Source organism: Branchiostoma lanceolatum, chromosome 6 (assembly GCF_035083965.1).
Source record: "Branchiostoma lanceolatum isolate klBraLanc5 chromosome 6, klBraLanc5.hap2, whole genome shotgun sequence".
In the NCBI taxonomy this organism is placed as follows: domain Eukaryota; kingdom Metazoa; phylum Chordata; class Leptocardii; order Amphioxiformes; family Branchiostomatidae; genus Branchiostoma; species Branchiostoma lanceolatum.
Window position 1 is genome coordinate 13,702,706 of NC_089727.1, and position 25,863 is coordinate 13,728,568.

At 40.5% G+C, this 25,863-nt stretch overlaps 1 protein-coding gene across 1 annotated transcript in view; it reads left to right on the plus strand.

Annotated features, from left to right (window-relative positions):
• Positions 1-25,863, plus strand: part of LOC136437427 (activating signal cointegrator 1 complex subunit 3-like) — a 50,128-nt gene that overhangs the window by 2,614 nt on the left and 21,651 nt on the right. Inside the window, exons 3-28 of the mRNA XM_066432038.1 lie at positions 1,070-1,185; positions 1,725-2,260; positions 3,184-3,298; positions 3,815-3,876; positions 4,093-4,220; positions 4,459-4,597; positions 4,704-4,829; positions 5,262-5,462; positions 6,391-6,583; positions 8,247-8,359; positions 8,691-8,894; positions 9,079-9,123; positions 9,476-9,610; positions 10,208-10,399; positions 10,727-10,951; positions 12,063-12,182; positions 12,609-12,773; positions 13,197-13,283; positions 13,812-13,988; positions 14,772-14,997; positions 15,293-15,546; positions 15,782-15,950; positions 17,089-17,309; positions 17,560-17,645; positions 18,054-18,220; positions 18,613-18,758. Of these exons, the coding sequence (XP_066288135.1) occupies positions 1,070-1,185; positions 1,725-2,260; positions 3,184-3,298; positions 3,815-3,876; positions 4,093-4,220; positions 4,459-4,597; positions 4,704-4,829; positions 5,262-5,462; positions 6,391-6,583; positions 8,247-8,359; positions 8,691-8,894; positions 9,079-9,123; positions 9,476-9,610; positions 10,208-10,399; positions 10,727-10,951; positions 12,063-12,182; positions 12,609-12,773; positions 13,197-13,283; positions 13,812-13,988; positions 14,772-14,997; positions 15,293-15,546; positions 15,782-15,950; positions 17,089-17,309; positions 17,560-17,645; positions 18,054-18,220; positions 18,613-18,758 (4,348 nt within the window). The remainder of the gene's footprint in view (positions 1-1,069; positions 1,186-1,724; positions 2,261-3,183; positions 3,299-3,814; positions 3,877-4,092; positions 4,221-4,458; positions 4,598-4,703; positions 4,830-5,261; positions 5,463-6,390; positions 6,584-8,246; positions 8,360-8,690; positions 8,895-9,078; positions 9,124-9,475; positions 9,611-10,207; positions 10,400-10,726; positions 10,952-12,062; positions 12,183-12,608; positions 12,774-13,196; positions 13,284-13,811; positions 13,989-14,771; positions 14,998-15,292; positions 15,547-15,781; positions 15,951-17,088; positions 17,310-17,559; positions 17,646-18,053; positions 18,221-18,612; positions 18,759-25,863) is intronic.

Here is a 25,863-nt window from a genome sequence, read left to right on the forward strand (position 1 = left end):
CAAACAAATAGGCCCACTGCAGTTTAAGGCAAGCCGCAAGGGGGCCCAAACTTACATCACTTACTCTCTGCCCCAAGATCTATCTACCACTAAAAAAATTATAACCTTAGCACCTACAAAAAATTTGACCACAAACTTTAAGCTGATTAATAAACTTTCTTCATTTATTATGCAAATTAGTCCCTGGCTTTCATGATATGTATTTGATTATGCAAGACATTACTCAAGCTATTTACATACCAAAAATCATGACGATCCGTCAACCCCTTCTGTAGTTATTGGCCTCCAAATGTTTCAACAAAAACGCCAACTGCAGGTTCAAACAAGCCGCTAGGGGGGGCCAAATTTACACCACCCATTCCCTGTTCCAGACCCTATGTATTGGTGAAAAATCATGAACCTGGCACTTCCAGAAAATTCGACCACAAAATTTAAAACTCAGCTGCAGTACCTTAATTATCCGCTAGGAGGCCCATTATCGAACTTGACCTTCCTCTTTAACACTCCTACCTACCAACTGAATATCATGCACAGCCGTCAACAGCACCTCGAGTTATGCTGGCGACATACAAATTCACACACATATATAGCCCGCTGCAGTACCGACGGAAAATGCCAGGTGAACCATTTTTGAACTTGACCTCCGTCTTTACAACATCTACACACCTGCAAAAAATCATGAAGATCCATCAACGTTTCCGTCACTTTTATTGCCTACATACAAACACAAAAAAATGCAAAGTCTGCTGCAGTACTGTTGGAAAACGCCAGGTAAACCATTTTTGAACTTGACCTTCCTTTGCACAACCACTACACACCTACCAAAAATCATAAAGATTCATTGAAGTTTTCTTGAGTTATGCTCCTGACATACATAAAGACCCACCCAACAGATTTTTCAACCGAAAACATAATCTTCTCCGAGTACAAGTACTCGGCGAAGATAATGAAGAAGAATAAGTAATACAGAGCCTGTATTCTTTTAGCTCGCCAAATTGCACTTGCTATTTGGTACAATATATTTGTCTAACACACATACATCTGTGAACTGTGGTGTTTATTTGAACAGGTCTGAGGTGACCTTGGACGCCCTGACAGCAGAACTGTTGAAGAGATGTGTCCGAGGACAGGAACATCAGCTCCAAGCAGATGTGAAGGAGCTGTGCCATGCAGCCTCAGCCATTGGTCAGTACTAGTAGGCAGCCTTCTAGGAAATTTCCTTATATGGCATGTCAAACTTTGGAATGGATCAAAAAAGATCATGGAGGGGGTGTATATTTTTTTTAAATCTCTATCAAAATTATGAGAAAAAGCAATTATAAGCTATAACAAAATGTTGACATAGAAATGGTGGATACCGACTAGATAAAAATGAAAAATAAATCATCATTTTGTGTTCAAGTATCTTCATATTTGCCTACAAGTTGTACAACAAGAACCAATGATAATATACCACTAAAAGTGTCCTTGATCCAATACATTTTCTATTGCTGAAGAGAAGTTTGAATTGTTCCAAAGGTTTTCCAGGAACAAGGGGTTTGCTCACATATGAATGATATGTGTTGGAATATCTGAGTTCCAGTTCCAATAGCGAAGTTAAACTGGTTTGCATTCCTTAGATTTGAATTACTGTCAATATGTACTTTGATGGATAAGATCTGCGCGCTTATACGGTTATGATATGATGATGGTGTTTATTGGTGCTTTGTCTTATGTTTCTGTAGTTGGTGATATCGGCATGGAGTACATCCACGATGCTGCTGTTGTCCTTTTCCGCACCCTGTCCCCAGTCGACAAAGTTGGCAGGGAAGAAACCACCAGACTCAAGGCGATCTTCGGACCATTTCCCGCCAGCGCCGTGAACAAAGCCATGAAATCGGTGAAGGGCATCTGCTCCTGTCTGTCCGAAGGTGCCCTCAGTTCGCTGACTTGCTTTTCCAGTCGTCAGTCACAAGAAATTAAAGAATTTGGACAAGGAATCCATTTCTCCCACGAAGGTCTGAAGCTTGTGACACTCTCTGAAAGACCTGGAACGGAGCCTAAATCCGCACAGATGAACAGGGAAGATTTCTCCACTGCCAACGCAAACGTAAACGGAGCAGCGGAGAGTTTATTTACCGAAGCGTGGCTTTTTGAAAGGTTGCACAAGATTTTTGGCGAGGACTCGGAGTTCGGAGCGGGGTTACCTCCGGGAGAGCTATGCGATACTTTGATTGACATCTTGAGCACCAGCCAAAGCGACTCTGTGTTACAGAATGAGGTATGGGCTGTCCCAATCTTTAGTTTCCTGAAATAACAAATTCGAAATAGCACAAAAGTAATACATATGAAATTCCAGTATTATGGCGTTTCAATATTTGTCATATCAACAGATTAATCTTATCATAGAAATTGAGTCGTAATGGATTTAACCCAAAATAAAGAAAGCTTGTGTGTCCCTCCCACATGTTTGAATGGAACAGGCCCTGGACAGAATAGCCTTGACAGTGAACTTGTGCAAAGCAGGGCATGACTTCAGAGGGGTTTAATTAGTGTCATCTGGGGAGGGGACACCATGCCAGATTCACAGCATCTGTACCCAGCTACTGTAACATGTGTAGATTTTAATAGCTGGTATCACACTGCACTTGTCAAGACCTTTCAAAAGGTGCTTTCATAGGATCCTTAGGTGTGGTCAGCCCCTTTTCCCAAGATTATATTGATAGCGTCCCTCCATCAAAAGGCTCCAATAGTCAAATACAGGATTCTCGTACTAGTGTCCATATAAGGCCATGTTGATTCGATTGTAGGGATGACATCTTCTTAGAACCCCAAAACTGATGCGAGTGTGCTAGAAAAAGAGTTTGTAAAAAAAAACATAATGCCCTGATTGTGAAATCTACATGTAAGTGGTCTGGGTAGGAAGGTTGAACAAATGACTCAATCCACAGAGTACGGTGTACCTGATAGATACTTTATTTTTGTTCCTTCACATCTTCTTCTCTGACCTTGTCATTGACTTTGGAATTCTACAACATCATTATCTTTTTCAATTTATGGCATATGTTTGCTAATTTTGCAGCTGCTTTGTACGATTTTCAGTATGGTGGAAAAAATATTTTGTGTGGAATAGATGCGCCCAGATGTTTGATTGAATAGGCATTGCCTTAGTTACAATGATGAGTATGTTTGTTTGTTGTGTAGTTGTTTGAACTGCTGGGCTCGGGATGTTTGGACCTGATCCAAGATCTTCTGGACCACAGGAGTGAGCTGGTACAGAGTGCTGCCAGTCAGAGACAAAAGGAATTTAGAGGTTCAGGTAACTACATGACAGTAAAAAGTACAAGTGTACATTGATGAAACTATATCTGCCATCTATATGTGTTGCTTCTGAAAAATGCCAGCTTGTTGTTCAGTTATACAAAAGTCATCTCCTAAGAGTAAGAGGGTGATTTGTTGCTGTCATTAGTACATGTACTTGATACCTTACCACATGAATGCTATGCTGCAATTATATTGTTAGCTGCTAGGAGGAGCTGATGCTCAACCACCTACGAGTACCATGTACTGAAGAGTGGAAAATGTGTGTGATGGAGCATGTTAGTTGAAGTGTTATAAAAACTAAGATGACAAAGAAAAATGCCAAATTCCAAAGGCACAATATTTAACAAATTCTAGTGTAGGTCAACAAACCAGAAAGTTTATACAAAGAGTGACCAGTTTTGTTCCCGAAATGTAGAATTGTCATATTTTACATACACCCAAAACAATAGGATCGAAAAATGTACTAGTTCATGTAGTGAGTCTCTGAGAAAAGTACTTTGTCTTCCTACAGTTGATGTTTCTGGTGTTGCAGGGAAGAAACAGCCCACCGTTGCACCTACAGTGACAGTACAGGTACGTTTGCTGTAACGGTTATGAAACTACAAGAAAATTTTACATCAGAATGTGTCGTTTTGTATTCTAAGGTATAATCTAACAACATACTGTAATTTTGAAATTAAGAAATTTTGATTCCTCTTACTAGAATTAGAATTGGAATTATTAGAATTGGAATAACTTGCCTTTACTACAATGAGATGTTATTCAAACTGGTGCATTTCAATTCTTTAGTCAGAAAAAGAGCGCCAGCTTCTCAAGCAGTATCGGAAAGATGAGCGTCGTATGGCCAAAAAAGACGGCACCAACCAACAGGGGGCCGCATCAAACAGATTTGACCCTCGTGACCTAAGAGCGCATAGGTAAGATCAGGAAAGTTCAATTTTGGTAAGATGTAGGGATTATATCAAAACTTTTATCTGCACAAATATTTCTTTAGTGGTCATAGAAAACAGATTTTTAATATTTGATTATAGCTCTGCTGTGGATGATTCTTTTTTATATGTCAACTCTTAACGCTACTTATCGACGAGACATCTGATTTGCTGTGCAACATGTATTGATGTGTCTCTTAAGATGCAGTACTGTAAATTTCTGCAGGGAGTCGCTGCTTCAAGAGGCGGCCCACACGCCATTGTTCAGCAATCCATACGCAGAGCTGAGACCGATCCGCTACCCCAACGTGTACGACTCGTTCTCCGAAGCGCGCAAGTCCTCCTCTTTCATTGGAGGCTGCAAAGTAAGTAAAAAAAAGCCCTTCTCGACTTATTCTCTTAAGACCTATCTTGCATTTCTTTTGTAAATCTTGGTTCTGAACTCAGTTGTATACACTGTTTTTGTTCTAGATGATCCTACCTGTAGGATTTGAGCGTAAGGTGTGTAACATGTATGAGGAGGTGTCCATTCCACCGAGTGACCCACCACCAATGACCATCTGCAATGACCGGGTCAACATCAGCCAACTGGATGAGGTATGTACAAAAAGAGTATTTTGCATAATTGATTGACAGATTTAAAAAATGACACTGTTGTAAGGAAGTTGTGTAATTGGCAACTCAAGTTGCTTTTTAGTTTTTGTACGGTCAACACCGTTCAGTGTAATTCTGTTATCTGGTTTTATGTAATATGTCATATTGCATAAAGTAATAATGGAGAGAATGGCACTCTGTTTGAATTTTACTTTTTGAAAATATACATTAAAAATTATTAGTTTTGAACAGCTCTGAAAAAACTCTTTGAAAAGAGTCTCATGGAAAATTATGATTCTATCTCCTCACCAAGCCCAATACTGAAATATGATAAATCTATAGCACTATTTGCTAATTATGATGATTTATATTTTACTGTAACAGTATTTCATGGCTTGTCCATATTTTAAATGAGCTGTCCTTTCTCCATCCCAGATTGCCCAGCTGGCCTTCCAGGGTATGAAGAAGCTGAATCGCGTGCAGTCGGTGGTGTGTGAAACGGCGTACGGAACAAATGAGAACCTGCTCGTCTGCGCTCCGACGGGTGCCGGCAAGACCAACGTCGCCATGCTCACGGTCCTGCATGAGCTCCTGCAGCACGTCCAACATGGCGTCCTGCAGAAAAAGGACTTCAAGGTACGGCAGGTGTAGAGGTCATGAAACGGAATATCTGCATTTGTGTGGCCTATTGGAAAAGTTGGCTTTCCATTTTGATTTTGCAGTCCATGTAATCATTATCCTTATATGTTTTATTGGATTTAATTGAACACACGAGTGAAAGCGTTACTGGAATACTTGGCACTAAAACATGAAAAAGTTTTGGAGTGAAAACACTACATGTAGTTTTGTGTGCACCGCCACTGCACCCCATTTCCTATTTGTTAATTGTTTTTAATACAATGTAAGGCTGCACCAAGTAATTTTTATGGATGACGTCCTTTGGAGACCCTAAATCTAATGCGAGAGCGCGAAAAAAACACAAGAAGGGCCGAAAAAAACAAGATGCCTAGATTTGAAATATAACAGTCGACGACACATGTTAGGACGCAAATTGAATGAGAGAACACAGTGTAACAACTAACAATTCTTTGATCCATCATGAAAAAAGCAATAATTTGAATAAATCAGTTGAAGTTGAACATCAGTTGTTGTCCTGTCCTGTTTCTTTCCATATCCCATTGATTTTGCAGGCCTGCAGAAACATATTAAATCAAAAAGGAACTCTTTTGTCATAGTTACAGGAAGCGCAATTTCTTGTTTTTTTTCTTGGAACAGACCAAAATCAATGCGCGCGCGGACGTCATCCATAAAAATTACTTGGTGCAGCCTAAGTAGTCAAAGCTTGTTTTATATAACAGTCTTTATTGTATGTTATAACTCTCCCTATCTACATTTCTATTACTGACAAATCAGTTCATTGTGTACTGTTTTCCAAGGAAAAGGTTGATAAGGAACTTTAAATATCTGAATGATTTTTTTTCTAATGGAAAGTGTGTTTGTGTTGTGTTTTTTGTCATTTGTTTCTGAGATCGGAATAACATTTTTTTAAACATGATCATGACAGATTATCTACATAGCGCCGATGAAAGCGCTGGCGGCGGAGATGGTGTCCACGTTCGGCTCCCGTCTGCAGGCGCTGGGCGTGGCCGTGCGCGAGCTGACCGGAGACATGCAGCTCACTAAGAGGGAGATCGTGGAGACGCAGATGATCGTGACCACGCCTGAGAAATGGGACGTGGTGACCAGGAAAAGTACAGGTCAGATAAAGGCTCAGAGACTGGTTTAAACAAATAACAAAGATGCTAACTTTAAAGCTAGAAACACTGACTACACGCAAATTTGTCTTCTTGCTTTATAAAGTTAGCATTTTTGTTATTCTTTTGTTCTGGTGTTACAGTTGTTGTTTTTTAATCTTCACAAATCACTTGATTAAATGTACATGTATAATTCTATATTCCAATTGCCAAATTATTCTATACAAAAATTCACTGCTAGCATCAATATTGCTAATTTATAGAATTCTATATACTATATCAGAAACTTGAAAATATTTTCTGCAAATACACAAGCCTCCATACTACAACCTTCTCAACTTAATAATGCCTACTTATTTCCATTATATCTATAGCTTTGCAACATTGTTGTAATTCTTTATTCTCTCGCTCTATCTTTGATTATCACTATAAAGTTTTTAAGAGCAATAACATGCATGTGCGTGAAAAATATTAAATTGATAATAGCGAAAATTGCAACAGCAAAAGTATATTTATTCAATATCAATCAAATCAAATATTCGTTTGATCATTTCAGTATGTGTATCAAAATTAACAACAAATTCAACAGCCTGCCTGATAAGGAGGACAAGGGTAATTTATATTCTTGCGAGAAATATGTGTTCTGATGCGTAAAATAAATAAGATCACACGACCTGTGACAAAAACCGACAAAAAATGTAAAATTCAAAATAAAACGCCTTTACGCAAACCTTGGCCTCTGTGTAGTTTTTGTATAAATCTGAAACATTACTATCGGTTTGAAACATCGGACTCCGACTTCGGACATTCGGGGAGACTCCAGAGACGGCCGGGCGATGTTAGTTTTTCACGTGGGTGCCCCCCTCCCCACTGTGTCGGCACAGGAGAAAATGTTCCGCCTTTTCCACACAAGGCGGTGCTCAATATCTATCCGAGTAGTTCGCAACTTCATCGCTGCAATCTGGGCTTCAAGGACCACGGACTAATGAAGTGGCCACCGTTTCGTTCCTTCTGTCATCGGGCCCATGCCCCGAGTTCGAGCTCTGAAGAAATCGCAGCTTGCGACATACTTGTTTACGCTAGAGAAACATCCAGGAATTGTTTTCCCGACTTTTGCCGGCCCCGATATCGTGACCGCGGAGATTAGCGAGGGTTGACGGAAATGCACGAATTTGACATTTTCTCACATGATTCGTCCCCGAAGTGATCACGGAAAGTGTCGAGACCCCCCGAAAAAACTGACCTCAAGAAGCACCTGAGGCAGTTCGAACGCACCGAAACGCCGCCATCTCGCGCGGCGCTGTGGGCTTCAGTTTATTTACAGCGCCGCTAGTTTGCTTAGTACTAGTAAGTCTATATAATCTCCTGAATTGAGAGCCATTGAATCCCGAGTTTGATTTTTTTCTTCTGCAAAATTGCAGATTCTATCATTTTTCTTCTGCAATCTTGAAAATATTTATGCAATTTGCAGATTGCAGACGGGTATTTCGAACGCTGTGATGATAATGTAGCTATATATATAGGCAGTCAGTCTTACAAGCCTACTTGGAAGTCTTTTGCAACAAATATACTGTTAACGAAAGAAACAAATAATAGACCGAATGTATGTAGCATACAAACATGAATAGCAGTTGTGTGACTGTTTTTTGTGACTTTTGATTGACAGGTGACGTAGCCCTGGCGCAGGCTGTGCGACTGCTGATTATTGACGAGGTTCACATCCTGAATGACGACCGAGGACACGTCATCGAGAGTCTCGTGGCAAGGACACTCCGTCAGGTACGTCTGTCTCATAAGTATCTCTCAGTTGATCAGCCTTCTCCCTGCAATTGTTGCCTTTTTTCTCTCCAAATACCAGCCTCTAAGTCCTTATACAGCAACATCTTCACAAGTGTTTCCCTTCCAAATGCAGCCCACAAGCCTTCAAAACCAACGTTCACTGTCATCTCCTAGCATAGTCACACATACCTCCCACTAACTTAGTTCAGTGCCTAGAGACCACTTCTGCATTGAGCAAACTCATGAGAAAAAAATTGGATTGGTTATGGCGGGTTAAGGCAGTACATTGTACACATGTACATTAATTTTGTACTTGTATCACTATTTTCAGGTTGAGACCTCACAAAGCATGATCCGAATTGTTGGCCTGTCTGCAACCGTCCCAAACTACCTGGATGTCGCACGTTTCTTGAACGTTAACCCGGAGAAGGGGCTGTTTTTCTTCGACAGTCGCTTTCGACCCGTCCCGCTGCGACAGACCTACATTGGTATCAAGTCCACCAGTCGTATGCAGCAGCTGCAAGATATGGAACAGGTGATTGACACATGCCAACCAGTCAATCAGTTTCTTTTCCAATCTTTTGTATACTCACTACTTATAGTGTTTTTCTATTGTCATCATTATATTGTTTTGTAATATTTTTTTGTGCCAAAAGGATCTTTTAGGCAGTTTTTAGTGAGTGGCATTAAGTGATGTTTTGTTGTCTCTCACAAAACAGGTGTGTTACGAGAAGGTGGAACATATGGTCAGACAGAGCCACCAGGTAAGTTCATGTCTGTGCCAGACAGAATTTCCCTTAAATTGTCATTGTCTGTGGTGAAGTGTAGACCATTCTTGCCAATTGCTGTGTGGTGAATTTAGAAATCACCTTGATAGTGCCAGCATAAATATAGGAAAATCAATGCAACTCCTACATGTACCCCTCCAGAAAGGTTTTATCTATTCAAATAACTTGACAATATGTGAATTAAGTCAAAGTCAAAAATGATAAACTTAAAGACGCATTAAACTTATTCAAGACATTGAACAATGTGAAATCATAAACATCCCATACCAAATCTACACTTTCCAGAATTGGTTGATAACTGGCACATGTATGTTTGTATTATGTTTAGATTCTTGTATTTGTCCATGCCCGTAACGCCACTGTGAGAACTGCCACAGCTCTAAGAGACATGGCCACCAGCAGTGGCAATGGGAGCATCTTCTGTAGCCAGCAGAGCTCTGAATATGGAGCCGCTGAGAAACAGGTAGGATCCTTTTTCTCGGTCTGTTTGTTTGTTTGTTGTTTGCCTTGGTGTGTGTTCAGGTTTGTTCCCCCTGGCCGGAGTCCAAGTTTGTTACCAGTCTGAGTTGTAACCAGAGACTGACAGGATACCAAGGTTGGACTGGCCTACATCCAAATTTCTTTGACAGGCTGGCAGGAAGTGAATATGACCAGAAGTCATGAACCTTGCTGTAGAGTAGAGCATGTAATATGTGAAATTAACAGGTTTGAATGTGTTAGATGTGCCACGCTAGATGAAACCTGAAAGATAGAGTCAAACTAAAACCTCCTTGGTCAAACCCATAAATTCGCATGCATTTGCAATATGGCCCAATCCCCTGACTGAAGTTACTGAAGGTAGTTTACTATGAATTCTTTTGCGTTAGGAGGAAAAAGAAGGTCTTCACTATTCTGTAGTGCAGTCTCCATACAAGACAAACTCACGGTGTCATGAATTCATGGTGGAGAGGCCACAGCAAAAACTGCATAAATGAAACCACTGCAAGAGTTGCAAGATCTACAGTACTTGTTGCAACCTCTCACATATATTTAGAAACGTTTCACTACTTCCTCTATCCAGGTTAACCGATCACGTAACAAGCAGCTACGTGACCTGTTCCCGGACGGTTTTGGAATCCACCACGCCGGGATGTTACGACAGGACCGTAACCTGATGGAGCGACTGTTCTCCCGTGGTTTGATCCGCGTGCTGGTCTGCACAGCCACGCTAGCCTGGGGTGTCAACCTACCAGCGCATGCTGTTGTTATCAAAGTGAGTTACTAGTTAACCTTCTCCCTGCTGCCTTACCCTTTATTTAACCACTACATATTTGGTGCAAATTGGCTTCATATACCTCAGTAGATCAAAGGTTAGTGATAACATTCAAAATACCATACAAGACTTGAATTGTGTGTTTTATATCTTTCCTAATTGATGAAAACTAAATTTTCCAAGTCACAGTGTTGCAGCCCTTTTTTTCAAAGAATGTCTCAGTGTTTTTATTGCTAGAAAGTAGTTTAGGATTGAGAAGATTGTGAATAGTCACAGTTAATTTATTAATGTAATCAGAGCTAATTAGACTGACTTCTTCCATACCAGGGTACACAAATCTACGACGCCAAGCGGGGTTCTTTCGTAGACCTCAGCATCCTGGACGTGATGCAGATCTTCGGTCGCGCCGGCCGGCCGCAGTACGACACGTTCGGCGAAGGCGTGATCCTGACCACCCATGACAAGCTGAGCCACTACCTGTCCCTCATGACACAACAGACGCCCATCGAGAGCCAGTTTATACAGAACCTCACCGACAACCTCAATGCTGAGGTGAGAACTGTTAATTAGATACACTTGTGCAGGTGTTGAAATTCATTTTTTAAAGTAAGTGCACTGGTGCACTCAACCTTAAAGGGGCATATTGTGACATGAGCATAAAACAAAATTCTTTGTTTTTTGATTATTTTTCTACATCATTAGTTGAATGTACCTTATTACACTGCACAGCAATATTCATCACGTATGGATGCGACTTTGTAGTATCGTGCGGACGTCTTAAAAATTGTATACGCAATCCCCACCACCTTGACTTGTCCGCCATTTCGTCGAACCATCGCCAAACACGCGATCGAACGTGCGACGTTCTGAAGTTTGATCACTTGTGGTGATTTTCCTATGACGCTCGATCTCCGACCGTAACGGTCGATTCGATTATTTCTTAGCGTTTTACGCTGGCTTATTTGCATATTAACTTGCGGGACGCAGGTTAAATTATGTAAATGAACCAGATTTTACACGTTTTGCGTTTTTCGTCGTTTATCAATGGTGGAAATATGACAAAATGACGGGAATATGTTGGAAATAAGTAACAAATAGGTTACAAATGTGAATCTTAGTGTAGATCTTTCAAATTCTTACTATTTGTAGTTTTTGCCCACCAGATTCTACAATATGCCCCTTTAAAATGTACTACACAGAAACCAAACATTGCGTGCCAGCATAGAATAAAGTAGAATGTCAGCAAAATTCCTACACAAATATATGTAGGTGCACCCATGTATCCACACTCAAAAATTAGGAGCACAGCTCCAGTTTTAGGTTGCAGAATTTCATATTATGCTCCCAGTATTTAGAGCCCTACTTGTCTGTTGAATTATTGTACTAAAAGTTGGATAAATAAAAGAGGCACACCCAAGATATGAGAAAAGATACTGAGTTTTTCTCAACTTTGGTCCATTGGTTGTTTCGTTAGTCTTATTGGTTAGGTATTGGGTTGGTTCATATAGACTTCGGGCATTTATTTGTCAAGTTTATGGGGAAGTTTACAATGGAGGAGGAGGAGGAGGTAGGGGTAGAAATCCACTAGATTTTCCTTTAAATTTCTTTCTTCAACTTTGTACAACAAATTGAATATATTTTTTTCCATGTTGCGTGTTTGCAGGTGTCGCTGGGTACAGTCACGAATGTGGAGGAGGCTGTCAGGTGGCTCAGCTACACCTACCTGTTTGTGAGGATGAAGGCCAACCCACTGGCCTATGGGATATCCTACACTAATGCACAGGTAACAAACTACACGTAACAGTTTACATTATCTGTCTTGCTATACAAGTCAAACATAGCTGGAGCAAGGATATGCAACCCTCTGGTGAAGTACATTGCATCACAAATTTTCTAGTTGATATAATAATACTTTAAATGTAACTACCAGTACTCTAGAAATTACAGAATCTGAGATAGCTGTCATGCTGATATTTTGGCCAATATCATCAAAGTTTTTGCTGTGAAAGAAGCAAATGACTGTTTGAGTGCAAGTTAGGTGACATGTACCTGTTAGGCATTTATATTTTTTTTACACATGCATCTATTTCTTTGAGAATCCGTCACATTTCTTCATGAAGTCTAATGAAATCGAGTGCATTTTTTCTGTTTTCCCAGGCCAGTAATGAATAACTTTTTGTTCCTTTCACAAATTTTTCGAAAAACGTAGAAAGATCCAGATTTGGAGGACTTCCGTCGGGAGCTGATTGTTGCAGCCGGTCGACAGCTGGACAAGGCGCGTATGATTCGGTTTGAGGAGAGGACCGGGTACCTTCACCCCACCGACCCCGGACGCACTGCCAGCCATTTCTACATCAAACACGACAGTGTCCAGGTCAGAATTATTTAAGGAAAGTTTGTAAAGTTTTGACCCATTTCAGATCAGTTTTGTATGTTTTGTAATGTTTTGAGGCAGGTAAGGAAAATATTTTTTACCAATTAATCAGCCCTAAACACTTACTATATAAAATGTATGTTTTCTTCTATAGGGCAAGTACATTTTCTAAACCTAAAATGTCTCCTTTACATAGAAAATACATACCTTATATCATATATCATAATTATTTACTCAAACTGAATACTACATGATTGTGTGTCCAGTGCCGTCAGCTCTTTTAGAAGGACGTCTCAAGTTAACCATCTTTCAGTTCTACTATGAGTTGGCAGGCAACACTTTTTTTGTGTGTTTTATGAAACAATGGCTTAAATCAAAATGCGTCACCCACTCACTATGTTTTGTACTATACCTCTTTTCCAGGTGTACAATGAGTTTCTGAAACCCCTGATGACAGAGTCAGACATCTTAGCCATGGTGGCCAAGTCACATGAGTTTGATCAAATCAAGGTGAGATCAGCTTAGCAGTTGTCTAGCTGCAGTGTGTATGGCTAAGTTTTCTGGCAACACCTAAATGCATGGGGCAGAGCTATCAAGTACAGTGATACCACTGAGATGAAAATATTCTAAAAATTGTGCATGTGCATTTCCTGTGCAATTGCTATTTTTGTAGCCCTTATAATTAGTTGTGTGACCTTTGAACAGAGTAAGCAATACCAAAAGTTGTTTCTTTTTTCACTTCTTGTCTACAAACTTTGATACTTCTACTGATTGTCTTAGATGAATTGGATACGTGGTCTTCATAACTGATGCAGTGGCGTAGCGGGTGGAGTGTTTGCCCTGCATTTGAAGGGTCAGGGGTTCAAACCAAATAACTTGAAAAATTGTGCTTTCTTTTCTCACTCAGCATGTTAATATAAAAAAAACACTGCTACCAATTGACTATCCCCTACTGTGGTTGTCCTGTGTAGCCCAAGGCCTATAGAAACAGAGATGGAAGGGACAGACAGGATACATGTTCCTCCATGTTTTTTTCAGGTACGCGACGATGAGATGTCGGAGTTGGATGAGCTGCTGGATTCCGTCTGTCCGCTGCCCGTACCTGGCGGCGTGGAGAACAGCTACGGGAAAGTCAACATCCTGCTGCAGACGTACATCTGTCGTCACCGCGTGGACAGTTTCTCCCTCATGTCCGACATGGCGTATACCGTACAGGTGGGGTTGGTAGCATCTAATGTGGCTTGACTTGCAACCTTTTATTGAATTCGTCTATGATATTTAAATCATTAAGTATGTCAGTCTTGTATGTTAGAATGATAGTCAATGTGTTTCAATGTACAGAACATGTAATTCAGCTCTTGGGCTGTTCTCTGAATAAACTCCCATTATTAGTATTATAATTACTATATTCATAGTGTATAGAAGGGACTTTTATTTTATAAGTTTGCTAAGTGTAAGACCAAGAGACCACTTCTGGGTACTGAACTGGGTACTGGGCTGGTGGGAGATATAGGTGACTATGCAAGGAGATGGTGGTTAACATTGGTTTTGAAGACTTGTGGGATGTGTGCAGAACAGAAACACTTGTCAGTGAGAGAGTTCCGTTATTTTGCAGTCTGTGGAAAGAAGCTGTTGCTGTAGGACTTTTGACTTTGAGACTGGCACTGTAAATGCATTTAAGTTCGCAGTGATTTTATTTCACGGTAGGATGAAAAGTGTTCATGGTAGTTTTTACTTTAAGCAAGGTGGCAGGCAAGCAAAAGATAGAACAAGCATTTTTGCGTGCTTTTTAGTTCTCTGTGAAGAGGTTACAGCGAAAACCACAAACACTAAACCACTCCATACTTGAATGCATTTACAGTATTTGGACAGTATAATGATGACTGTGATGTGCATTATTGCAAGTTTAGCAGCATGGACCATGCTGAAACTCAACATCTGCACAAACATGTGTGGGATCTCCTTCATACAACGATTCCTTCTATTTCTGCCCTGCAGAATGCAGGGCGTATCCTGAGAGGGCTGTTTGAGATCACCCTGCGGAAAGGCTGGCCCCTGATGGCTGGTAAACTCCTGGAGCTCAGCAAGGTGGTGGACCGCCAGCTCTGGCCATTCGAACACCCCCTGCACCAGTTCTCCATTCTCTCCAAAGAGATTCTGCACAAGTTGGAGGCACGGAGCCTGAGTGTGCACAAGATCAAAGACCTGCAAGCTGACGAGATTGGTGAGAACTAGTTAATGTGTTGAGTTAATGAGTTAGGGACTATTTAACTGATGGTAACTTACAGTAGCTGATGTAGTGCTGTACTTGGTATATCTATATCAGATCCCAAATTACATGCAAAATGCAAATAATATTAATCAAAAGTGATTTTCAAAGTTCTTTTATTTCTTCTCTATGAAATAAATCAGGATAATGAGGACAATATCTTACATTTTGTTTATATTTTCTAACCTGACATGACCTGAGTCTTTATTGCTTTGATTTATTGCTTTAATTTTTTTTCTATGTTGTGTAGGGAGAATGATTCATCATGTGAGGATGGGTAAGATAGTGAAACAAGCTGTCTACCAGCTACCTTCTCTGGAACTGGATGCCGCCATTCAACCCATCACTCGCACGGTGCTGCGGGTCCGCCTGACCATCTCGCCAACCTTCACGTGGAACGACCGCGTCCACGGGACGGTGTCGGAGCCCTGGTGGATCTGGGTGGAGGACCCGGAGAACCACCACATCTACCACTCCGAATACTTCCTCATACAGAAGAAACAGGTACAATAGTAATGAGTGAGTGAGTGAGTGAGTGAGTGAGTGAGTGAGTGAGTGAGTGAGTGAGTGAGTGAGTGAGTGAGTGAGTGAGTGAGTGAGTGAGCAAATGACTTCGACCAAAGGCATGTTTTCTATCAAGTGAACATAGAAGTTTTCATATAGCCAGCATGTTCTTCTTCACAACTCCTATACAACTATTAAAACAACCCTACTAATATGGAGTTTACCTTGTTTGCAGGTGAAGACGGAGGAAGCACAGACGCTTGTGTTCACCATCCCCATCTTCGAGCCGCTCCCCAGCCAGTACTACGTGCGGGCCATATCGGACCGCTGGCTCGGCGCGGAGGCCATGTGTGCCATCTCCTTCCAACACCTCATCTTACCCGAGAGACATCCTCCACATACAGGTAAGGTGACTGTCCTCAGGAAAATATCTTTTTACAAGATTTCTCTGAGATTCATCCAGTTTAGAGGACTGCTAGGGCAAGTCTTTGGCCTTTGGTTAACAAGAAAACTTGATGACGCAAAAACACAGCAGCGAATGTTCTCCATGATGTACAGATGCCCGCAAACTTGGAATAGCTTACATGAAAACTTACAGAACTGCAAATCACTACTGAGATTCAAAAACATGTTAAAAAGCTCCATTTTAAACAATCAATCCTTTGCTTAACCTTCTATTCTTTGGTTTTTCATTTATATCCTGCATGTCTGGGTGCATTTTTTGTGTTATTGACTTGTGTTGTTATATATGCTTGTCGTTATTTGCATCGTTATTATTTATCGAATTGTTTCCTTGCTTACTTAGTTGGTAATTTTTCTGTGTTTTTGGGTAATTGTTTCTTTATATATAATAATTTAGTTCTTGTTTTTTGTTATTGTTATTATTAGTTATTGATTTGTTATTTGTTACGATATTAAGTTGTCATTTTTTTTCTCTATATCTTAATTTATCATTGTAATTAATTCTGTTTGAAAAATGGGGATGGAATATTATAGACCACATTGGTCTCTACCTTCCCCGGCACTATGTGTATTGATCTGTCATATGTATGTAAAATTCTTTTACCTGTGCGAAATAAAAAGACAAAGACAAGATGAAGATTCAGCTGAAAATCCAATGAGCATATCTTATGTATCTGAGCAAACTTTTCAGAAAGCCAAAATGACCTGAAATATAGTATGGGGTAACTTTAACATTAGAGATGGGGGAATTTGGAAGAGTCTATTTTGCATTGGGTTATTTTGGGAAGAATCAATCATTGCATGCGGGTAAAATTTGTAAAATTCTATTTTGGATTTGGGTGATGTTGGGATAGTCCATGTATGGGCAGTAGTAACTTTGGATTGGTCCATTTCTTAAAAAGGTTGATTTGGAATAGTCCATGTATGGGCAGTAGTAACTTTGGATTGGTCCATTTCTTAAAAAGGTTGATTTGGAATAGTCCATTTTGAATGGGAGGGAGGAAGAGGTAGTGAAATATGCTGTATTTGCTTGCAAATGCTGCCTTCCCAGTCATAATTCTTACCACATTTCTCTTTCAGAACTCCTGGACCTACAGCCTCTCCCAGTCACAGCACTAAGGGACCCATCGTTGGAGAGTCTGTACAACTTCACCCACTTCAACCCCATCCAGACACAGATATTCCACACCATGTACCACACCGACACTAATGCCCTGCTGGGGGCACCCACCGGCTCGGGCAAGACCGTCGCCGCAGAGCTCGCCATCTTCAGAATCTTCAGGGAGTACCCCAAGACTAAGGTGGGATGCTGATAAATTCCCTTAGATCTCCGGGACCCTTAGATTGTAATAGCAAAAATTGAGTGAGATCAAGCGGAAAACAGAGGGCTGAAAGCTGTTATCACTCCCTGAAGCTGTAACTTTTTGTATCAAGGCTCTCTGACTTTTCACGTTGATTTTCCAATTAGTATAGGTACAGTACTGCTTGCAAAGTTTTAGTCCACTTACTCTATTATAGACCTTCAAGTTGTATATATCTCCTCTACTTTAGGCTGTGTATATAGCTCCACTGAAGGCCCTGGTCAGAGAGCGTATAGAAGACTGGAAGATCCGTTTTGAGAAGAAGCTGGGCAAAAGGTAGGTCATTTCATTTAGAGACAAGTACATTTTAATTTAAGCAGTCTTGTTAATGTATGTTAAACTTTGTTGTAAAGAACACCTTGGGACAAAGTTAGTTGTTACTGCATTGTTCAACAATGCTGAATCTTAATGCAGAGATAAATGTATTGTACAATGTAGCAAATTGAAATGGATTCAGTGATTTGAAATAACTGTAATTGCAATTTGAAATTATGCACGATATCAATGACAGAGATGTTAACGTATAAATGACAAGTCTTGTCATCATTTCTTTGTGTCTATGATGGGCAAACGTGATAATTAGTTTCAATGAATGTCACACAACAAAAAACTTGCCTTTTATCCGAAAATGTTTGAGAGTCCTTTGGACCCTTATGTCCTCTATTGTTCACATGTTGATGTCAGGGTTGTAGAGTTGACTGGGGACGTGACCCCCGACATGAGGGCGATCTCCCAGTCGGACGTCATCGTGACCACGCCGGAGAAGTGGGACGGCGTCAGTCGCAGCTGGCAGACGCGCAGCTATGTCAAGGCCGTCACGCTTCTTATCATCGACGAGATCCATCTGCTAGGTGTGGGCTGTTTGTTTGTCTCTTTGTTTCTTTGTTTATCTATTGGTTTGACTGACATGCAGCCAAGGCTGCACAAATATCAATTAGATGTTATTCATATGACTGGTTTGTTTGACAGGACTCCTTGTAGTCATCTATTTCTTTGTTTGTTTTCATTGTTGTTTTTATCTGTCAGCAGGTAGGTTACCATGTGGCATAACATGCTAATTTTGTAGGTTTTAGTAAAACCTGATTAATACCCTCACTAGGGCAGGGACCTTACTGTAACTGCACTGCGACCTAAAATTTGACAGATTTGAATTTCTTTTCTATATGGTCAGCCCTTCATCATCATAGTCATGTTGCTATAATTCTCCAGGTGTTTAGTGACTGACTTTCTTGGATTGACACAGGTGAGGATCGAGGTCCAGTGCTGGAGGTGATCGTGTCGCGTACAAACTTCATCTCCTCGCACACGGACAGGTCTGTCAGGGTGGTGGGGCTGTCCACCGCGCTGGCCAACGCCCGCGACCTCGCCGACTGGCTCGGGATAAATCAGGTAGTGCACATGTAACAGTTGAAAACAGAGATATGTTTTTTGTGATATGTTTTGGCATTATGTTATATCGTCATTTATGTCATACCAGGACCCTAATAACGTTCAAAACAGGTGCTCTGGACCAGTCCGTATGTTAAGATCTCACACAGGCTTCTACTTGTATCAGACAGCTTCCATAGAATAACTCAAAGGGGAGGTAAAAAAAACTGTGGAAAGGTCAGGATGGGCTCCGCCTTCCAATACCATACCCCAGACACATAACAAACCATTGCCCCTTGGGCCTCAAAAAGGATATTGAACAATATTTTGTACCTTTACCCCCCTTATACTTTGAGGAAGATCAGAAGACAAAATATGTTAAAGTGAATGATGGAATGAATATCAATCTTACTGACTACACATGAATTTATTTCCCAGCACTGAGTACAGGGTACATAAACCACAAGACCTTGAGATGAACCAGTTTGATTTCTGTGGGGTACAAAGCTTTCTCGATCACAAAGATCAGAACTGTATTTCTTCCCCATCTATTGTTAATTCTTTTCACATTCTAATGTTTATTTGGCCACTATCTTGAATATGCTTCTTAGTAGGTAGCATTTCAGGATTGTCCATTTATAGAGCCAGATCCCCTTGTAACCATACTGGTTAATCACTTATAATTACATGCTCAATAGTACAGAACATTATATCGACCTTAACCCTCAAACCACCGTAGCTTTTTTACGACGAATCTTACCGTATGGGGTCAAAACTGACCCCACAATGTTTTCCACAAATATAGCTTTATTGGTGCCTATTTTTGTGGTTTGTATATATGTATAGTTTAAGTAATCTATAAGGGACAGTTTGACATGATTAGATGTGAAGATTATTATCATAATTTATGCAAAAATAGGGAACATCGTCTTTTGCCACTAACGCTATTCAGACAAGCGGGCTCTTTTGAGGCCTGCGCCAACACTTGATGTCATATAGTATCTGAATGGCTTACGCTAGAACAACCAAACTTGGTCACCTTTGCTAAAATTTCGTTGGCAACAATTTGACTTTAATGAAATATCTAATCAATGTTTTCATGTTGCTATGGAAACCGATTTTTAAGAGCCATATTTGGAAAAAGTCGCTAATTTTGGATTTTACAATGTAATTCTAGGGCTGTCTTTTTAAATTGCATTTATTTTCTTACATCAATACCAACCAATTTAATTCACTATCACTTGTATGATTTAATATTCATAATTTATGCATATTTGATTACGTCATCGGTCAAAATCTAAAATGGCGGACGATATAATTAGATTAGCTGTAACCGGCTATTTTAACCCCAAATTTCATCATTACCATATTTATTCAAACAGAAACAATCTTCGTATAATCGTTTTGGGCCATTTTCATTGTGATATTAGGTTATATGATGAAAAAATGCATTTAAAGTAATTCAAGATGGCGGAACCAAGATGGCGGATTTCGCTAGAGTAACTTGATATGAATATAATTTCTATGACGTCATTTTGACGTCGTTCCTATTGTCATCTACAAATAACGTCTTTGGATACATCATGATTTATCATACAAAATTTCTATTTAAGTTTTATCGCGTACCTTTGAATTATACGGAAATACCCAATTTGTTGGTTTTCGTCAATAAAATCACATAAATGACGTCATAATACGTCGCAACGTCATTAATCTTTACGTACATTTAAAAAATTTGTTTTTTTACGTTTCTACAAAATTATATTTTGACACTATGATCATAATAACCCTTATCATACATGTTTCTAGATGACAAGTATCAAACAATAGGGAATATGAGTGCAGATTTTGCTGGGGTCAGTTTTGACCCCACTGGACCATGCGTAAACTTTCTACGATAACTTAATCAACAATGAGCCAATCTCGCCAGATTTAAAACAGATCTACAGTTGATATCACTCAAAGACAGAAGAAAAATGTCCAGGCAAGATGTACAAAATGAATGATGTACCAACTACTAGATATCTAATGCCAGAGATATCTAACGAACAAAGACAATAACTATTTTAAAGTGAATGAATAGTTGAATGAATAAAAATGTTACTGACTACACTTAGATTTATTGCACAATGCTGAGTAATAGTACTGCATAAAACACTAGTACTGATAACACAAGACCTTGAGATGAACCAGTTTGATTTCTGCGGGATACAAGGCTTCTTTTTACTTTTAGTCAATCACAAAGATCAGAACTGTATTTCTTCACCAACTGTGAGCTATGTAAGCATGCCACACAGCACACTTCAACGGCGTCTGTGTCTGTGCTATTTTCTGACCGAGTATAGTCAACTGTTTGTGTCTTATATCAATGTGGAGACCGTAAAAAAACAGCTGTTCTGGGTGCCCCATATGGCACCCTGGGACGGCCGTCACAGGGTGTTCCTGGTCAAAGTGTGCTGTGTGGCACGATTTCATACCTGCAACTGTTGTTGATTCAGTGAAGTACTTTTCCTCTCAAAACATTCCTGGATTGTCCAATAAAAGAACTGGATCTTGTAGTAACCATACTGGTTGATCTCTTACATTGTCAAGTTCAATAAAATCATTAAGATTTAATTTATCTTTCATTCCTGATTTCTAAACATTAATGTTACAGTTAAGCATCAGATAGCTTCAAGTTAATTTTTCACACTATTAAGGTTATGTCATTGCATGTGACTATAGATGATTTTTGTTGATGTTACATAAAGTTTTAGAAGTATGAAGCTCTGTAGCATACTTAATAAGGGTGAACTTATTATGTGTCTAGATGTGCTGTGAATCGAGTGTGAGATTTATTTTTTGGAAAAAATAGAGACAGCTATTCAGAAGAGAGTACAGTACCCCTCCCATGTAACATATGGAAATCTCTCCTGATGGTGTTTAAAAATACTTCAAGGTATTAACCACTCTTAAGCAACTGGGCGAGACCAAATGCCACATTGGTTCCTCAAAATGACAGCTAGTAAAATCACACCTGTCTTAACCAATATTTTCCAGGGATTTTTTATACACAGAAGAAATCCCGAAGGCTGGAGAGATGCAAATATTTCTGCCATTTTGTACAAGTACAGATAGAACGGTCCCCAGTTCTACAGGCCTGTTTCACTGAAATGTATATCATGCAAAATAGTCAAACACAATATCCACAGCCACGTCATGAAGCACTTAGAAGGTCATAATATATTATCGGACTACCAGCGTCGATTCAGAGCTAAGCAATCCACAGAAACACAACTTACACTACGCCAAAAAGCAATTACTCAAACAACTGGATATGATTTTGGAAACGGTCAGACGTTTCAAGTAGCATCCACTACTTTTCGTCAGTGACTGTGAGCAAGATCACAACTTACACTGAACAGTAAAAAACATGAGAATTGTCAATACATGTACATGTACTTGCTTTCACTTATTAACTGCTTTCGACAAAGTCCCTCATCTCATCTCAAAACTGGAGTACTATGAAATTCAAGGCACTACACCAAAAAGGCTTTCCTAACCAACAGGGAGCAGGCAACAGTGGTAGAAGGGAAGGCCTTATCTCTAGTTTAATCGAGTATCATGGGGTTTCAAAAAAAAAACGTCCTGTTGTACATAGATTACTTACCAAAACAGCTTGATTCTGAGGGGTTATTTGCAGATGACTGCCTGTTGTATATAAAGTTGTCTACACAGAATGATTCATAACTTCTGTTAGAAGATCTAGATGCCCTTCAGGAATGGCAAACAAATGGTTCAATCCTTTGAAATACAGTTAATAGTATGCACATATTTACAACAAACAGACCCCAAATGTGACCACCTACCAGTTCTTGGGTCAGGCTTCAGCGACAACAAAAAACCTTCCTTACTTGGCCGATACAAAATGTACATTAACAACTGGCCTAAAGGTGGGGTGCCATATTAACAAAATAATAAGGCTAAACAGGCATTGCGAGGGATCCAACTTAATTTGTGGATATACCCAGCAAGGGTAAAATCACTTGGCAATGCATAAACGTCACTAGTAAGAAGTACAAAAAAAAGACGATTCGGAAAATGAACTGGAAAGGGTGCAGAATCAAGCTGCCAGATTCTGTACAAACGATTACGACAGGGATGCTATTGTCACCAAAATGAAAACAGACCTACAGTGGATATCACTCGAAGACAAAAGAAAAATGTACAAACCATGCATGATGTACAAAATTACTAATAAACTTGTGGATGTGTACATGCGACTACTTTTAGTACCTAATACCAGCTCAGAAAAGAACAAGAAATAGTAACATGCCTGCAAGTACCAGAGTTAGCAATCCAGGATTGATGTGTTCAAAATTTCTTTTTTTTTTCCTAAAACTATGACACATAGAACTTGTTGCCATAAAGTACAGTAGGGGCATCCTCCTAGCAAAGATAGCTTACAAACAAGTCTTGCAGGTAAATTTTCAAAGGCTAGGTGTGACAGGTCATTTGGTATAATATACCGCCACGCCACATGCCTGTATAGCTGGTGTGTTACACTGAAGGGTATTCATAGTAAAAAGAGTTATACCGGCTATACAGACACAGAATCAATGATATCTGAGAAACATGACAAGAATACCAGAGACTCCTAGAGCTTACCCAATTCATGTGATTACATTCCTGCCAAACCAAAAGGCCTGATGATATTCAGTGTAGTTGTATTGTATTTGAGGTGACAATACGATATGTACGTGTACCACTGTCAATCGTTGTACATTAGATTAAAGAAAGGGGATGTCCTACCATAATTATACATGTAGTGCAATGTGAATGTGTGGTGTACTTACATTCTGGTGATCCTGTCTCTCACTTTGTATCCATCTGCCGAACACTTTGGGTATATGCAGTCCTGTCATGATATACATGCAGTACTGTTACATGTACATGTATGCCATTGTTTCCTTCCCAGTTACTGTGTTCTGTAAGCCTGGTAGAAGTTTGATTGTCCTGTTGTGTCCAGGATTGCGCCATGCCATCTTTGGAGGCGGTTTGTCCATCACAAACACTTCTGCTGCATGTTAGTTAGGGGTGTCGTTGTCTTGGAGGTCCAGGTGTGTTGACTGATGAGGTGGGGTGCCCATGTTTTCCTCTTGTAGCTGTTCTGGAGATAGCGCTGGTGCAGTGAAGCTCTGGTCTTATATCGATGGAGTGTTTGCCATTTCCTGTCCACGGTCGCTGTGAGGCGGAGTTGGTTCTCTGTGTATGTCTGCCTGTACGGTGAGCCTGTGGGCATGTTTGGGAGGTCTCTGCTCCGGCTGTGCATCTGAGAGCTGGAGAGATGGTGTGGAGGCACGGCCAGCTCCATCCGTGTTGCTTCCAGTCTTCTCAGTGTGACAGGTTGTCTTGGAGGAGTCTTCTCCCACCTGTGTCAGCCTTGAAGATGGTGGTGCTTCTGCCACTTCTATGATTGTAGATCCCCCTTGTCCTTGGTCAGGCACACTGAAGACAGCCATCTCCACGTCCTGCCTCTGTTGATCGTCAGGTGGTGGTGCCGGTGCCGCAGGAGTATTGCCTGGCCAGCCAAACATCTCCCTCAGGGCTCTCGGGAAGTCTGGCATCCTGAAACTGTAGACGATAGGGTTGACCATAGACGACAGAGTTGCGTAAAGCAATATGGCTACTCGTGTGGCGATACGTAGTGGGAAGGACGCCTCTTGTTTTTCATTCTGATGACTCACGGTCACAAGCACGATGATGGTTCCAACCCACACAGCGAGGGTTATGGCATGAGGGGCCAACTTTTTGAAGGCCCTGGTCTGGTAGAGCTACAGGTTATGGTTCTCATCCCTCTCCTGCTGTTTTCTAGCCTCCTTGAAGACGAGGAAGTAGGAAATGAAGATGAGGAGAAAAGCCAGGATAACCGCTCCTGTCATGATGTTTTGGATGACAGCTCCTGAGCCAGTGATGTCCGTAAAACCACAGTGCGAGGTCGTGTCGGGATTCTGCAGGCTTTCGAGGATTATGTACACCACTCGCAACAGCAAAGAAAAGACCATGACCACGAGTGTGCTGATAACCACACGCTTTGTGGTGACTTTCTGGTTGTAGTGCAGGGGGTGGCAGATGAAGTAGTACAGTTCGATTGCCATCAACAAGTATGTGCCACTCATAGCTATTCCTAACCATCGGAACAGTTGTTTCTTCACCCAACATGCTGTCTGACTGTTGCTGTCATGTGTCTGGAAAAGTATGTAGATCTCTGTAGGAACCATACAACACATGAAAATGATGTCGTATGCTGCTAGGCTGCACCGGAGATAGTTACAAGCTCTTTGGAGATACTCCTTCCTGTAGACCAAGTAGATAAGCAGCAGGCTACAGCCGACAGCGACCACCAGGCTGATGATGAGATATGCCGTCTGGAGACCCTGAGAAGCCAAACCCTGAAGATCCCAAGCCGAAAACTGTTCGTCTTCTGACATTTTCATTTCATTCCCAATCTACCAGAGAATGTTCTAGATTCGACAGACTCAGCTTGTGGTGGAAAAAAAGTAGAAGGGGTGAAGTAAAGAGCAACCACCTTCCACCAGCAAGTGCTTGATGGAAGTGACAATTTGCACGTCAATTGGGATAATAAATTCATCTTCAGTGTGGGGGTTGGAAAACATCTTGGGGAAAAAATGTTGTCAATTACCACCCAAGGAGCATTCCCCACAAGCCTCTGCCTCTCATTCAAGCCTCTGACGTCAGGAGCCCTTCAAGAATTTTCAATAAGTTTCATTATTTCGACATTAAACATTTTCCTGTTGATAGAATGATGATAGATTCATCAGTGTGGGGGAGTGAAACCTCTTTGAGAAAAACTGTTTTCAATTACCTCTCTACATGGGGAGCATTCTCCACAGTAAAGCCTCATTCATACTACTGACATCAGGCATCCTTCATGAATTTTCAATAAGTTTCCTCATTTCCGCATCAATGACATTTGGTATTTTTTCCTCACTTGAAGTCAGAGGGAGATGTAGTAGGACTGATGAAAAATTCATGCACTAAGTTTTGTGTAGTAACTTTTGTGTTGGAAGATAGTTTTACCTGTACGTTAGATACAATATGTTACACATACAATCATGACCACAGA